The sequence below is a fragment of the Giraffa tippelskirchi genome, chromosome 8 (assembly GCF_054371585.1).
Source record: "Giraffa tippelskirchi isolate mGirTip1 chromosome 8, T2T-mGirTip1v1.2.pri, whole genome shotgun sequence".
Taxonomy (NCBI): domain Eukaryota; kingdom Metazoa; phylum Chordata; class Mammalia; order Artiodactyla; family Giraffidae; genus Giraffa; species Giraffa tippelskirchi.
The window spans coordinates 17,524,864-17,541,359 of record NC_137282.1 but is presented as its reverse complement, the minus strand read 5'-3'; the positions used below and the strand labels follow the sequence as shown (position 1 = coordinate 17,541,359).

Genomic DNA, 16,496 nt, shown 5'->3' with positions numbered 1-16,496 from the left:
CCCCCCCCTTTTTTTTTGAGGCGAACATAATGCAGCTCTTGTGGTGTGATCCTGTTAGTGGAAGTTTGGCCATTATTTCCATGTCCCATATTTCACATATTTTATTAATGTAGTCATTTAAGTTACATTCTCACGTTAGCCTAAGTGTTCATTTGGCTGAGAAGTAGGAAAATCACCAACCTATTCAACTTTTGTCTGTGAATAATACTTTGACAGTCCAAGAATTTTAATACCTACATTGAGGAAATGATAAAATTACGTTCTTGTAAGTTAGACTGCAAATGAGGTTTTTAGTGACTGGAAATCTATGAAGGACTATCTCTGCCTTATATTTTGGTGTAATGTTTTCAACTTTATGTGTGACGTGGTCATTTGGTATCAATTAGAAATATCTAAGAATAAAAGGAAAGAAATAACTTTTGCTGAGTTGATTTTTCATTATTTTTAGCTGAAATGTATAGAGACCTGGAGCCTCAATGGTTTGGTGAAACACCTCTTTGGTAAACAGCTTCTGAAAGACCGGTCTATCCGCTGTAGCAACTGGAGTAGGTTTCCTCTCACTGAGGACCAGAAACTGTATGCAGCCACTGATGCTTATGTATGTACCAAAGGTCTTTTTCAAAAATTAATTTTTATTAGAATATAGTTGCTTTACAATGTTGTGTTAGTTTCTACTGTATAGCAAATGAGTCAGCCATAAATATACATATATCCCCTCTTTTTTGGATTTCCCTCCCATTTAGGTCATCACAGAGCATTGAGTGCAGTTTCCTGTGTTATACAGTAGGCTCTCATTAGTCATCTGTTTTATACACAGTAACCATGAAATTAAAAGACATGTGCTCTGTGGAAGAAAAGCTATGACGAACCTAGACAGTGTCTTAAAAAGAGATGTTACTTTGCCAACAAAGGTTCATGTAGTCAAAGCTATGGTTTTTCCAAAATAGTCATGTATGGATGTGAGAGTTGGACCATAAAGAAGGCTGAGCACTGAAGAATTGATGCTTCTGAACTATGGTGCTGGAGAAGACTCTTGAGAGTCCCTTGGACAGTGAGGAGATGAACCTGGTCAGTCCTAAAGGAAATCAATCCTGAATATTTATTGGAAGGACTGATGCTGAAGCTGAAGCTCCAGTACTTTGGCCACCTGATGCAAACAGCCGACCTGCTGGAAAAGGCCCTGATGCTGGGAAAGATTGAGTGTAGGAGGGGAAGGGGACGACAGAGGACAAGATGGTTGGATGGTATCACCGACTCAATGGACATGAGTTTGAACCAACTCTGGAAGATAGTGAAGGTCAGGGAAGCCTGGCATGCTGTAGTCCATGAGGTCGCAAACAGTCAGACACGACTTAGCGACTGAGCAACGACAAATCAATACTGTATATATGTCCCATTCCCCTCCTAAGATCTTTAGACTATGATCTATTTTTTAAACTTTATAATAAATTACTTTATAAATTTTTTATTGTGTAAACTAAAATGTTTTAAGTCAGTTGGGCATTAAAAATGCTTAGGTAGAAATTTAGTGAAACTGTTACTTCTAAAAATTACCAAGTATCAATAGATTGTAATGCTAGTTATTTTTATCATCATGAAGCAAAAATAATGTCCAATTTTTATGTGAAAAAAAGTGAGTTCTTTGAAAACATGAGAGGACAGTAAGCTCAGACTGAACAAACACAAATGGTGTTGATGATGTATTTGATTATAAGCCACTTCAGAATAAAAATAACTACAATGCAGTTTCTGTATCAAAACGGGCCTTATTTCTTACGTTTGTATTTAAAATGTGGTAAAAATTTAGAAAATTGGCTCCACAATTAGCTCTCCACTGCTATTAATCAGATCGTTTTTATAGTTACCTATTTGTACATATGGAGAAGGCAATGGCACCCCACTCCAGTACTCTTGCCTGGAAAATCCCATGGACGGAGGAGCCTGGTGGGCTACAGTCCATGGGGTCGCTAAGAGTCGGACGACTGAGCGACTTCACTTTCACTTTTCCCTTTCATGCACTGGAGAAGGAAATGGCAACCCACTCCAGTATTCTTGCCTGGAGAATCCCAGGGACGGCAGAGCCTGGTGGGCTGCCATCTGTGGGGTCGCACAGAGTTGGACACGACTGAAGCGACTTAGCAGCAGCATTTGTACATAGTGAAATTAGGAATTATCTATCTATCTATCTATATATACATATAGCACTCTTTTTCCAAAAAGTCTTATTTTACGTCCTAATAGACTTTTTTCCCCAGCTTATATTTTATTTGTAGATTAATATCTTGTTTCTTTTCTTTGCATAGAAATGTGAGCTTCTTTTATTTATAACCAGAAGAAAATTCAGCAGTGTGGGGAAATAAAAAGATAATTTTCCTTTATGTTCTGTTTAAAACAGAAAACTTGTTGAGAACTAATCCAAGTTCTGTAGCATTTTTTAGTCATGAGAAATCTGTGTGACTTGATTGTTCCTATTTACAGTAGCTAGATGGAGGACTGTCTATACACTGACTAACAGCTAATAATGAGATGATGAGAAATGGATATCTGTATTATCCAGTTTTCTCTTGATTGTATTTTGTTAGATTCCATTTATAAGGTATTTGATTTTGGTGCTTGCTCATAATATTGGATGTTAAAATGAGAAAATTTTTATTTTAAAGGTGTGCTGCTTTCTCCATTCTCACAATGGGTGTGGTGAATAAATGAAAACAGTTAGGTCTTTGTATAACTTAAAGGGTTGAATTCAGCTTCTTGGGTGCTTTGGGAATCGTTGTTTTTAATTTTTGTAAAGGTGAGGCATCGAATTTTATTTTGGTGATTTTAGCATACTGTTTTCATCTTTCTGTTTTCTTATAGGCTGGTCTCATCATTTATCAAAAATTAGAAAATTTGAGTGATGCTGTACAAATATTTGTCAAGAGTAAAGGTATGTTATGGTCTGAAAATAAAAGGTAAAATTTGAATTTGCTCATTTGTGAGGTTTAGCTCCAAAAGCACAAATTTTCACACATGTGTATTTAGCATTATTAGAATGTGTTGATTGTCTGAGAATTAGGATGAGGTCTACTTGACCAAAGCTTAGGGTTTCAAGCATGTTACTTGTGTCAAAGCAGGACTTACTACTTATCCTTTGGAGCATTGCTGTTCACTAGGCTTCTAGAGTTGGGTTTTTATAGCTTGGAGAACATTAGTGATACAACCAGCTGCCTCTCAGCCTGGAGATTATACATCTTTGCTATAAATATGTGGGTTCTGCAGGTGGCACAGTTGGTAAAGATCTGCCTGCCAATGCAGGAGATGGGGGGTTCGATCCCTTGGTCGAGAAGATGCCCTCGAGAGAAGGCAATGGCAGAAGGAAATGGTGACACACTCTAGTATTCTTGACTGGAAAATTCCATGGACAGAGGAGTCTGGTGGGCTATAGTCTATGGAGTCACAAAGAATCAGACATAACTGAGTGAGTACAGAGTACCCTGGTTTAAATTTCTAAATATTCCCCAGGATGTGACAGTTCTGCTGTTTTCTGCTAAAAGAATGGCCGCTTGCAGCTTTCAAGTTCAGCTCTCAGATCTCTTGCTAGGTCAGTGACGGCAGATCTGCTTATAGTGTCACATAGGCCGGTGGTGGAATCCCAGCCACGTGACCTGGCATTTCCTTGTTTCCTGTGTTTGGGAAGTGAGTGATGGCGTAATACCTGTTTCATAGAGTAGCTGTTGAGCTCATGATGTACAAAGCTTCCATACTGGTCTCTGTATAGTTGTTATTCTTGTAGCTTCCTTTTAGAGATTTTAAATAATTGTGTTTGTTAAGATGTTAGTTAAATAAGGTGATTTTGCCAAATTTTTAAAAATATGGCATGACCTCCTTATAAAAAATTATATAATATCCTTTATAGCTGTTACTGAGAAGAAATCCATACCCTCTGTGGGTGACCCTCCTTGACACGTTGGGGAAGGTTTCGTATCGTTTTTCTCGTTGGAAGGCCACATCTGCTGAGTGCCTGCTGGCTCTCTGTAGGCAATCGTATGGTGGCTGGAAATTACCTTGATAACTGAGGCAGATGATACATTTTTGAAGCTGGTGTAGAGAACAATATATAAAAGCTTATTTAACTCAGAATTCAACAGAGGGATTCATGATTTTCTGATTTTGTGGTTTACAAGATTGTTTGTAGGTTACACTTGCAATTTTGTCTCTGATGAAAATGCTTCTGAGGACTGTAAGATATTTCTCAAGTAAAGTAGCATATGTTTTATAAGTTTTTATGGAAGTCCTGATACCTGTCATTGCAATATTGCATTCTTTGACCCTCACTTTTATTCTCTGTTATGTTATTTGTTTAAGTGTATTGTGACATCTGAAGGGAAATAACTTGACTAGGATTCCAGTGAATTGTAACTAACATTACCATTCCTTTATTTCCTCCCTCCTTTCACCCCTCCTTCTTTCTTTGCTTTCTTCCTTCCTCCCTCCCTCCTTCTCTTCTTTCCTCCTTGTTACTAAACCAGCAGTGTCAACCTCACCTTTCTCAAATATAGAAGTATATATAGATGATATTTTCAATTGATATTTCAAATGATATTTTCAAAACTTTTGGTTTTTATTACACTTGTGTTTTTTTCTTTTACTGAAAAATAAAAGATTAGAACATTAGAAAATAAAAGTCTATTTGCACATCTTGTCTCACTGATATAGCTTATTCCCAAGATGGTAGCTGATAAACTCTAAATGATAGAGTCAAGTATTTTTTTATTCATGTATTAAATATTATTCAGCCCAGTACAAATGGAGAGCCAGCAGTGAACAAGACAAGCATGATCTGTCTCCTGAGGGGGAAACCTACAGCTTTATGGGGGTTATAGGTGAACAACAAAAAAAAGGGCAGTGTAGGAAGATGAGGCTTATGGTATAGGAAAAAGAAAGGTGTTATGGCTAGTGTATAGAGGTATGCAGGGAATATTTGGAAGTATTAGAGAATATTTTCTGGAAAAAGTGATGTTCACGGCAAGACCTGAAATATGAGCAGGAGTTAGCTAGTGGAAGAGTAGAGGAAGTGTCAAAGGCACAGGCAATGGCAGGTACCCAGTTTCAGAAGGAAGAAGTGTCTATAGGCAATTGAAAGCAGTTTGGTATAGTCAGCAGTTGAACATGACAGGGTAAGGGATAGAGGAGAAGCAGGGGCTTACATTTCCTCCTAAGAGCTGTTGAGAGTTTTAAACAAGAATGACATGCGTTACATTAAAAAAAATTAGAACTTGGGCTGTTCAGCAGAGTATTGGTTCTGGAGGGCAAGGGTCACTGTGAGAGACCTGTTAGGGTGATGTGCGCGTAACCCAAGTGAAAGATGACGGTGACCTGGCTTGGCTGGTTGTTTTGTGAAAGGAGAGAAGTGGATAATGCAAAGTACATTTAACAGAGCAGTAAAATCAACAGGATTTAATGTGACGGTGTGAGCCACGTGCACAGATCAGTCCTGTGTTGTTGGCGTGAGCAGCAGGGATGAGGAACATTGAGGAAAAGGAGCCAGATTTGGGGTCAAGGGGTTGTACAGTTGATTTTAGGCATGTTAATGGAAGGAAGCCTGCGAGATAGCAAAGTGGAGATGGTGGCCAGTAGGCTTTTAGATATCAGTTCAGTTCAGTCGCTCAGTCGTGTCCGACTCTTTGCGACCCCATGAATTGCATCACGCCAGGCCTCTGTCCGTCACCAACTCCTGGAGTCTACCCAAACCCATGTTCATCGAGTCGGTGATGCCATCCAACCATCTCATCCTCTGTCATCCCCTTCTCCTCCTGCCCCCAATCCTACCCAGCATTAGGATCTTTTCCAATGAGTCAACCCTTCGCATGAGGTGGCCAAAGTATCGGAGTTTCAGCTTCAACATCAGACCCTCCAATGAACACCTACGATTGATCTCTTTTAGGATGGATTGATTGGATCTCCTTGCAGTCCAAGGGACTCTCAAGAGTCTTCTCCAACACCACAGTTCAAAAGCATCAATTCTTTGGCGCTCAGCTTTCTTCACCGTCCAACTCTCACATCCATACACGACCACTGGAAAAACCATAGCCTTGACTAGACGGACTTTTGTTGGCAAAGTAATGTCTCTGCTTTTAAATATGCTATCTAGGTTGGCCATAACCTTCCTTCCAAGGAGCAAGCGTCTTTTAATTTCATGGCTGCAGTCACCATCAGCAGTGATTCTGGAGCCCCAAAAAATAAAGTCTGACACTGTTTCCACTGTTTCCCCATCTATTTCCCATGGAGTGATGGGACCAGATGCTATGATCTTAGTTTTCTGAACGTTGAGCTTTAAGCCAACTTTTTCACTCTCCTCTTTCACCTTCATCAAGAGGCTCTTTAGTTCTTCTTCACTCTCTGCCATAAGGGTGGTGTCATCCGCATATCTGAGATTATTGATATTTCTCGCGGCAATCTTGATTCCAGCTTGTGTTTCTTCCAGCCCAGAGTTTCTCATGATGTACTCTGCATAGAAGTTAAATAAGCAGGGTGACAATATACAGCCTTGACGGACTCCTTTTCCTATTTGGAACCAGTCTGTTGTTCCATGTCCAGTTCTAACTGTTGCTTCCTGACCTGCATACAGGTTTCTCAAGAGACAGGTCAGATGGTCTGGTATTCCCATCTCTTTCAGAATTGTCCACAATTTATTGTGATCCACACAGTCAAAGGCTTTGGCATAGTCAATAAAGCAGAAATAGATGTTTTTCTGGAACTCTCTTGCTTTTTCGATGATCCAGAGGATATTGGCAATTTGATCTCTGGTTCCTCTGCCTTTTCTAAAACCAGCTTGAACATCTGGAAGTTCACGGTTCACGTATTGCTGAAGCCTGGCTTGGAGAATTTTGAGCATTACTTTACTAGCATGTGAGATGAGTGCAATTGTGCGGTAGTTTGAGCATTCTTTGGCATTGCCTTTCTTTGGGATTGGAATGAAAACTGACCTTTTCCAGTCCTGTGGCCACTGCTGAGTTTTCCAAATTTGCTGGCATATTGAGTGCAGCACTTTCACAGCATCACCTTTGAGGATTTGAAATAGCTCAACTGGAATTCCATCACCTCCACTAGCTTTGTTCGTAGTGATGCTTTCTAAGGCCCACTTGACTTCACATTCCAGGATGTCTGGCTCTAGGTGAGTGATCACACCATCGTGATTATCTGGGTCGTGAAGATCTTTTTTATACAGTTCTTCTGTGTATTCTTGCCACCTCTTCTTAATATTTTCTGCTTCTGTTAGGTCCATACCATTTCTGTCCTTTATCGAGCCCATCTTTGCATGAAACGTTCCTTTGGTATCTCTAATTTTCTTGAAGAGATCTCTAGTCTTTCCCAATCTGTTGTTTTCCTCTATTTCTTTGCACTGATCGCTGAGGAAGGCTTTCTTATCTCTCCTTGCTATTCTTTGGAACTCTGCATTCAGATGGGAATATCTTTCCTTTTCTCCTTTGCTTTTCGCTTCTCTTCTCTTCCCAGCTATCTGTAAGGCCTCTTCAGACAGCCATTTTGCTTTTTTGCATTTCTTTTCCATGGGGATTTTCTTGATCCCTGTCTCTTGTACAATGTCACAGATATTTTTATCTTTTAGATATACAGCCTATTAACTCAGAGGACAACTGGAGTTAAAGAATTAGGAGTTCTAGGTAAAGAACTGGGGCTAAGAGTCTCAAGGAACTCTTAGTAGTCCATGTTTGCGTTGGGAGGGGACCCTAGAGGAGTTGCCACGGGCATGGAAGGAAATGAGGTGGACGTGCGGCAGGCCAAGTAAAGGACATGTTTTTACAGAGGAGGGCGTTACCCACTGTTTAAATTTTCTTGTGAGTTTGAGAAACTGAGGACTTAGAATTAGTTCTTAGGTTTGGCAATGTGGCAATCGTTGGTAACCTTTTACTACAGCCGCTTTGGTAGAGTGGGTGACAAAAGATTGTATTGAGGGGAGAGTGGTCATTGGGACACAAAAAAGGGTCATGGGCTTGGGTACCGTGAAGGTCCCATAACCGGAGCCAGAATGGAATAGTAGAATGACATGGGTGGAAATTGCGTTAGTGTGAATAGAGGCCTGAGATCTAAGGAAAGTGAGAAAACACGTGCAAACAACTTTTCTTTTTGGTAAAGAAGCTTGATTCAGAAAGGGACTGTTTATTCATTTATTCATATAACAGATTTGTTGGGCGTTTATTAGGCATCAGGCACTGTACCACTTGCTGAGCAAAGTGCACTGAACGAAACAGACCAAACCTCTTCACTTTGTTTATCTGAGTGATGGAATGAGCCTCGTGGATGCCCAGAGGGAGAGCGTAGAAGGCGTGAGGGGAGCGAAAGCAAAGCTGTGCGGGACAGTGAGTGTAACCGAGATGGAATCAACAAGGGTGAGAGGAGTCGGAAGTGAGGCCAGAAAGGTAGCTTGGCCAGATCATTGCGGGCTTATAGGCTGTGAATCTGACTTCATATTTTATTAATTAAATACAAGGATGAGCGATGGGAAATACTTAAAGGATTTGGAGTAGCAGCATGATGTGATTAAATATTTATCTCAAAAGGATTTTTCTGGCTGCTCCTGGAGGGTAAGTATTTAGGCAGGGAAGTCGATTTGGAGGCTATTGTAATAATCCAAGCAAGAGGTGATTGGATTGGGCTGGTGGCAGCAGAGGAGGTGAGAAGTGGTAGATATGTATGTATTTGCTGATGAATTCTCTGTGGGGAGTGAGGTGTAGAGGTGTTTTGGTTGAATCCACTGAGCAAATGCAAGGGTCAGTCACAGTGAAAGATAATGAGAAGAGCAGGTTTGAGTAAGAAAAATCTAGATTCCAGTTTTGGTCCCTTCCCAGATGGCTCAGTGGTAAAAGAAGCCTGCAGTGCAGGAGACGCCAGTTCGACCCCTGGGTCGGGAAGATCCCCTGGAGGGGAAAGTGGTAACCAAATCTCATGGACAGAGGAGCCTGACGGGCTATAGTCCATGGGGTCGCAAAGAGTCGGACATGACTGAGTGACTGAGAACACACGCGTGCTAAGTTTTAGATGTTTATTGCCATCCAAGGAGATATCTTAGTTGGAAACGTGATTCTGGAGTTTGGAGGGAAGACAGGTTGGAGCTGTAACTTTGAGTGTCGTCAGTATACAGATGGTAGTTAAGTTTGACAAGATAAAATAGGAAGTCAGTGGAATAAAGAATAGAAGAGGCCCACGTATTGACATCAAGGACACCCCAGCCTCTATAGAGGTCAGGAAGATGTGGAGAGTACAGCGAAGAGGCCTGTGAAAGGGCAGTGATGAAGGAGGAAGCATAGGAGGGGTGATGTTCAGAAGCCAGCCAGTGTTGGGAGCTGGCTCACAACCAAAAAATGTTGTGAGCTAGAGCAAGTTATCAACTGTTTTAAATGCCTCTGAGAGTTTGAGTGAGATGTTGTTGTTCATTCCCTCAAGTTGTGTCCAACTCTTTTCGACCCCATGGACTGCAGCACGCCAGGCTTCCCTGTCCTTCACTATCTCCCGGAGTTTGTTCAAACTCAAGTCCATTGAGAAGGTGATGCCATCCAACCATCTCATCCTCTGTCGTCCGCTTCTCCACTTGCCCTCAATCTTTCCCAGCATCAGGGTCTTTGCCAGTGAGTCAGCTATTCACACCAGGTGGCTAAAGTATCGGAGCTTCAGCTTCAGCATCAGTCCTTCCAGTGAATATTCCAATGAAAGCATGAGATGAGCAACTCGGATGAACAGATTTGGCTATGTGGAGGCCATTGGTAACCTTTTCACGAACAGCTTTTGGAAAAAGCTCAGTGGCAGGCAGTCAGCTTAGGAGAAAGTGAAACTAGAAAGTTGAAGACAGTGAGTGTGGACAGCTCTTTCTTTCAAGGAATTTTGCTGTAAATGGGTGATATGTGATATGAATTAGCAACTAGCAGGTTGGTGGTGGGAAGATGAGATAGTTCTCTTTTTGTTTCTGTTTTCTTAGTGAAGTAAGAGATGAAGTTGTTCTCTGACTGAGAGGAGGAACAAGTGTTGGAGGTGTTGGAGGCATGAAGAGAAAGAAAGAAGTATGATATAGTCCTCTTGAGAGTGGGAAAGTGGGAAATGTAAAATAATTAACAGTCATTACTGAGGGTTCATGCGGTGTGTGCATGAATTGAAAGCAAACTATCACCCTCATAATTGTGTTTTATTTTCAACTATAGTCAACTGTTTGGGTATGGGCATCAAGTATGTGCCATGGAAGAAGGAAGGAACGAGAGAGTTGAGTCCACAGGAGCGAATGATTAATATGGTAAGGGAGGAGAGTAAGGCATGAGGGTGTGGGGAGCAGTGAGAAGAAGAATGGGTAAGGAAAAGGCAGTAGGTCGGTGGGCTTGGTTCTGAAAGTGTGCAAGAATTGTTGTATTGGAGAAGTCATGCTGGTGTTCAGAGGATGGAATGCTTGCAGTTGGCATTTGGAAGTGATGACTTTATTGACAATTTTAAGATCAAGGGTATGGTTATGGGCTTCACTGGTAGCTCAGATGATATAAAGAATCCACCTGCAATGCAGGAGACCCTGGTTTGATTCCTGGGTCAGAAGATCCACTGGAGGAGGGCATGGCAACCCACTCCAGTGTTCTTGGGCTTCCCTGGTGGCTCATACGGTAAAGCGTTCACCTGCAATGCAGGAGACCTGGGTTCAATCTCTGGGTCGGGAAGACCTCCTGGAGGAGGGCATGGCAACCCACTCCAGTGTTCTTGGGCTTCCCTGGTGGCTCATACAGTAAAGCGTTCGCCTGCAATGCAGGAGACCTGGGTTAGATCTCTGGGTTGGGAGGATCTCCTGGAGGAGGGCATGGCAACCCACTCCAGTTTTCTTACCTGGAGAATCCCCATGGCAGAGGAGCCTGGCTGTCTACAGTCCATGGGGTCGCAAAGAGTCAGACACGACTGAGCAACTAAGCACAGCGCATGGTTATCGGAAGGGTGGCTGAGATCAGCTGAGGAAAAGATGGCTGGAAATGGAGGGACTGAGGAACTGAAAAGGCCACATTCTTAGGCAGAGAGTTTCTGTGAATGTTGAAATCACTAGGAGTTATCACAGAAATAGAGGGAAGAAAGAGACAGTGAACCAAGTGCTGAAATCTTCAGTGATGTGATTTTGAGATCACAAGATAACTGCAACTAGTAGGAATAGCTGATAATGTAATCCAATGTCCAGTGCTTCAGAGGAGCTGGATTTGTTGAAGGACACAAGAAGTGGTGATGAAGAGGAGAAATTGTAAGCAGGGGAAGGGTTTGGGAAAGGTGGGCAAGTTATGTGGTGTTGGCGGAGACACCATCAGACAGAATGAAGCTGAAAGTTCAGAATGTGATCACTTATGAGAAAGGATTGCATTTTATTTTGTGATGACTGGTAATGAGGACAGTGAGGAGTGTCTGTCGGGTAAGGTTATGTTTACCAAGCTGTTTTAGTAAGTAGCGTCCCACATGGTGTTCTGTTAGTTTCTGATGTTGAAACAGTGCAGGTGAGATCAGAGTCTCATTTCTACCTTCACCTTCTGCCAAGATTGAGAACCACTGGGTTGTAATATGTATGAATGCAGATCAGTTAGAATTTAGTCTAAAATTTTAAAGAACAGAAATTTGGATGGGAAATAAAGTGATTGAGGTGATTTGGGCATAGGTTAAGGAAGTCTTTTTGTTGCAGTTCATTTAAAGAAACAAAATGAAAATTTAGCCCTAATAGTGTTTAAATAAATATCTCTGCTTTGTAATTTGAAAATTAGTACTGATTCTTTTATTCCAGAGGAGGAAATACTACCTAGTGACGTGAAGAAACAATTGACTTCGATCTCCAAGGAGATGATGGATCTGGCTGAGCGTCTTCCTGATACTTTTAGAAAGCTGGAAAATCCACAAAGGTTAAATGTTTCTGTTTTTTTTTTTATCAATTCTGTTTGTTCTTATTGCATTTTTCTAAATAACAGTAAAGAAGTTCATTAGGGTAGACTCACAAATTTGCTTGAATACATGCACGGGAAGATCTCCTGGAGAAGGAAATGGCAACCCACTCCAGTATTTTTGCCTGGAGAGTCCCATGGACAGAGAAGCCTGGTGGGCTACAGTCCATGGGGTCACAAAGAGTTGGACACGACTGAGCGACTTCACTTCACTTCACATGCACACAGACTAATGTATAAATTTGAGAAATATCTTCCAATTGTGAAATTGTGCACAAAAGTTGGAGGCTTCTCTGTCTGCTTTGTAGGATGTTTTATGAAGCAAAGCCAAATAAAACTCTTAAGTTCACTTGAACGAAACATTGAAGATTCACAGTGTTCTTTCTGTTTATGGGCATTTTTCATTTAATTATATTTATAGTTTGGTAACTTGCAGTCTGTAAATAGAAGTGACTTTTAAACCTATAACCTCATTTTTCTGGTTATTAAGTGATTATTATATGAGAATTCTACCTAATCAGTAGACTTTGAAAACAAGAGGCATTTAGATTTTAAAGAGTGTTTTTTATAGCTGAAGCATTGAAAGAAAAGTGAAAGTGTTAGTTGCTCAGTCATGTCCAACTCTTTGCAACCACATAGACTGTAGCCCACCAGGCTCCTCTGTCCATGGAATTCTCCAGGCAAGAATACTGAAGTGGATTGCCATTCCCTTCTCTAGGGAGTCTTTCTGACCCAGGGATTGAACCCAGGTCTCCTTCATTGCAGGCAGATTCTTTACGGTCCGAGCCAAGCATTAGGTAACGTTTGGTATTTGAATTAACAGACGTTGGACTACTGGTTGTTGTTGTTTAGTTGCTCAGTTGTGTCCAACTCTTTTGCGACCCCATGGACTGTAGCTCCCAGTAGCTACTTCTTGGAATCTGGCCTTGTCCTGTCCTTAATGGATGAATGACTCCCTTATTAAACCTCTAAAAACATGAGTGCTCTTGAGCAGTGATTGAGTATAACATGGTAATACAATTTTGAGGCTGGAATCCTTTGTAGAAATGTGAAGCAGTTAATTGAAATAGAATTCTGACTCTGAAAAAATGCAATGTTAATATGTTCTTTTTTGGATGAGATTTGTGATATATTTTGATAGATTTCAAAGTATGAGATAGAAATTCGGCTCTTTTTCAAAGTAATTTTCCTCCTGGCAATTTGTTTTAGTAGTTGCTATGTAACTTTTGAGAATTTCTGAAAGAAATAACTGTCAAATGGGGAAAGGTACTAATAAAGCTACTTCATATTCAGTTTTACATTTTTCTCTCCATGAAAGAAGAAAATACCATTTATGTGAAAAATTACTATTCACATGCATTTCAGGTTTTTTTATAGGAATTAAAATAACTATTGAGTATAAATTACATGTGCTTAATGCTTTGCTTTATAATATCAAAGCTAAGTAGGTTTTCTTAAATTTTGAGAATGGGCAATATTGGATTCATTTTTTTTTAATTGGAATATAATTGTTTTGCAATGTTGTATTAGTTTCTCCTATACAACAACATGAGTCAGCTGTATGTATACATATATCTCCTCCCTCTTGAGCCTCCCTTCCACCTCCCTGGATTCATTTTTAATAAAGGTAGTTCTTATAAACTTTTAGTGGGTCAAAACAAGAACTAGTTAAGATCTTTTATTTCAGATTCTCTGTAACAAGTCTACGATATTGCTTCACTTATTTAGATACATTCTGAACTGGGGGAGAACAAAAGAGATCTGTGAATAGCCAAAATACATGCCATAAGCATGAATTCACGTCCACTTAACTGCAGTTCCAGTGGAGTGCATGAGGCCGCATTCAGGGCATATTTGCTTTGCATTTATGACACAGTTTGACAGGCTTGGATGTATGCTTAACATGAAAATCAAGAATGGATAAGGAGTGACACCATAAACAATTAGTTTGGGGCCAAACACTCCTGAGACTTAGCAAGCACGCAAGTCAAGTGTTGAGTGTAGAAGTACCTTGCTGTACTAGCAAGGAGTCCAGAAACTATAAGCATGAAGGGCATAAAGAGCAACTTTAATCCAGTGTGTCCTTTAAGTGAAGGTCTTCTTATTAAAAAGCATTAAAACTTGTCCTTCGAGTTAACACAATTAAAGTTGAATTCACCATTCTTAAATTTTTTTTTTTAGGGTTTCCCTATTATTGAAGGATATTTCAGAAAATCTGTATTCATTGAGGATGATGATGTTTGGCTCTACTGAGAAGGAACTGAGACCCAGCAGTAATTTTCACTTATTACCGCTGGAAGAGCCAACTGCTGGTGAAGTACAAGAGAAACAAATTAGAGCACATGACATTTTTCCTGAGGTTAAAGAAGAGGAGTGGGATGCAACACCTGATGATTTAATTGAACATGATGGAGAAAATGTCCTTGGAAATCAAATGAAACAAGAAGATGGATTTGAAGATGGACTGGAAGACAATAAGTTGAAAGAGAATACAGAAAGAAATTGTTTGATGTCATTAGATATTACAGAAGATGAACTCCAACTTTTGGAACAACAGGCTCAGGAAAAACATCTTAGTGATGTTACTTGCACATCTCCTGAGGTACTGAGTACAGTAAAGAGCAAACAGTTTTCATTCATGAAGGTGGTTGGCTGATTTTTTCTATAGATGCTGCTGGTGCTAAGTCGCTTCAGTCGTGTCCGACTCTGCGATCCCATAGACGGCAGCCCACCAGCCTCTGCCATTCCTGGGATTCTCCAGGCAAGAATACTGGAGTGTGTTGCCATTTCCTTCTCCAGTGCGTGAAAGGAAAAAGTGAAAGTGAAGTTGCTCAGTCGTGTCCGACTCTTAGCGACCCCATGGACTGTAGCCTACGAGGCTCCTCCGTCCATGGGATTCTCCAGGAAAGCAGATAGTAAATATTTTAGACTTTGCAGACCACCTGGTTTCTGCCCAGTTCTGCTAGTTTGGTGTGAAAGCAGCTGTAGACCAGCAGCCTGTCTGCATTTTAATAAAACTTTATTTACAAAAGCAAAAAAGTGGGCTGGGTTTGACTTGTGAGCCATAGTTTGCTACTCCTGACTTAGTATGATCAACAGCATTTTATAGTGGAAAGAGTTTTAGTTTCAGTACACATTTGTTATAATTTGCTAAGCATAAGATATTTCTCCTGCTTTTTTACCTAGTATATGCCTCTTCTTTTTGTAGATCCCTACATACCTACTAGAGTTTACTTTTCCAAACGTGATTCTTGAGGATAGTTTTGTTTCTTCTTATGGGTTTTCTTTACTTGATATTCTGAGAGGGTTTCTAATAAACCCATATTTTTACTTGACACTCACCTACTGTCATCTAGAGTCAGAAACCTCGTTTTGTTCTTGATAGATTATTGTTACACTGTGTATATTTTTTCTCAACTTCATGTTTAGATTTCTAATCATGTTCTGATTTGATTAATTGGTGAGATTATGTTTTTCTGTTTACTAATAACTTAAGCGTATTTTTTGAAATAGTGAAGTTGTATTAGTGGAATTATGGTGTTTCTTTAGGACAAAAGAGACATATAGCTGTAAACTTGTTATCTCATTTGTTTTTCATTAATTAAAAAATTATCTGTATTGCCCATATTTGGTAGAATTGTATACATTTTTAAAATAATAACTGCATTTTAAAGTTTTAAAATTAGATTTGAAAGTCATTTAATAGGATTATTTCCTCAGTTTCTAAGGACAGATTCTTAGTATTTCTTTGTATTTGGTAACTATATTAGTAATCACTTCTATCAGTATACAAATGCATTTTAGCATTGTTTTCAAACTATTTTCATACCAACCATTTGTAAAGTGGACTCCACTTTTGGGAAATATCTTTTGCTAATGTCTGTAGTACCTTCTGATTTTCTAGAAATTTCATATTAGGTATTCACTTTAAAGTGATAGGTTTCATATAATGATATAGAATTATGATCAGGATTTCATGATCTGACTCACATCTTTTACCCCATTTATTGCCATTTTTGATTGTGTAATAATTATTAGCATTTAAAAAATTCATGAGACCCCATTTAAAAAATAAAAGAATAAGACTTATTTTAAGATCTTTTTTAAAGGTTAATTTTTGAGGTTAATTAAGTCTATACTTCCATTTCCTATTTCCAGTTTAAATTTTAGGCTTTTTTGGGGGTCCTTCTGTATTTCTTTGGTGGATTTTCTTTCATACAGGTTACTATCATTGGACATTTGCTTTGTAAGGATTGCCAAATTACTGTAGTTTCTTCATATCTCCACATTGGCAGTAGCTGAATAAATAACTTATCTGACACTATTTTTCAAATACCTATAGATGCTATTTGTAAAGTATCAATTTATTTAAAGATATTATTAGTCACTGTAAATTTTTCAGATCTTTTAAAAATCAGTGTCTATAAGAGAACAAGTATGGTTCCTGGCTTTGTACAGAATTTCTCAATATGGCGAAGAGGTTCCTATACTCAAAAAGTTTGGGAGCCGCAGATTGGACTTTTTTTAAACTATAAATGAATTTGTCATTTATACTCTCATTTA

General features: G+C 39.6%; 1 protein-coding gene across 10 annotated transcripts in view; it reads left to right on the top strand.

Moving 5' to 3' along the window:
- Nucleotides 1-16,496, top strand: part of WRN (WRN RecQ like helicase) — a 119,081-nt gene that overhangs the window by 27,092 nt on the left and 75,493 nt on the right. For all 10 annotated transcript variants that reach the window (XM_081523505.1, XM_081523506.1, XM_081523511.1 and 7 more), the window contains 4 exons: nt 449-598; nt 2,857-2,926; nt 11,780-11,894; nt 14,115-14,535. In XM_081523505.1, coding sequence (XP_081379631.1) covers nt 449-598; nt 2,857-2,926; nt 11,780-11,894; nt 14,115-14,535 — 756 coding nt within the window. The remainder of the gene's footprint in view (nt 1-448; nt 599-2,856; nt 2,927-11,779; nt 11,895-14,114; nt 14,536-16,496) is intronic.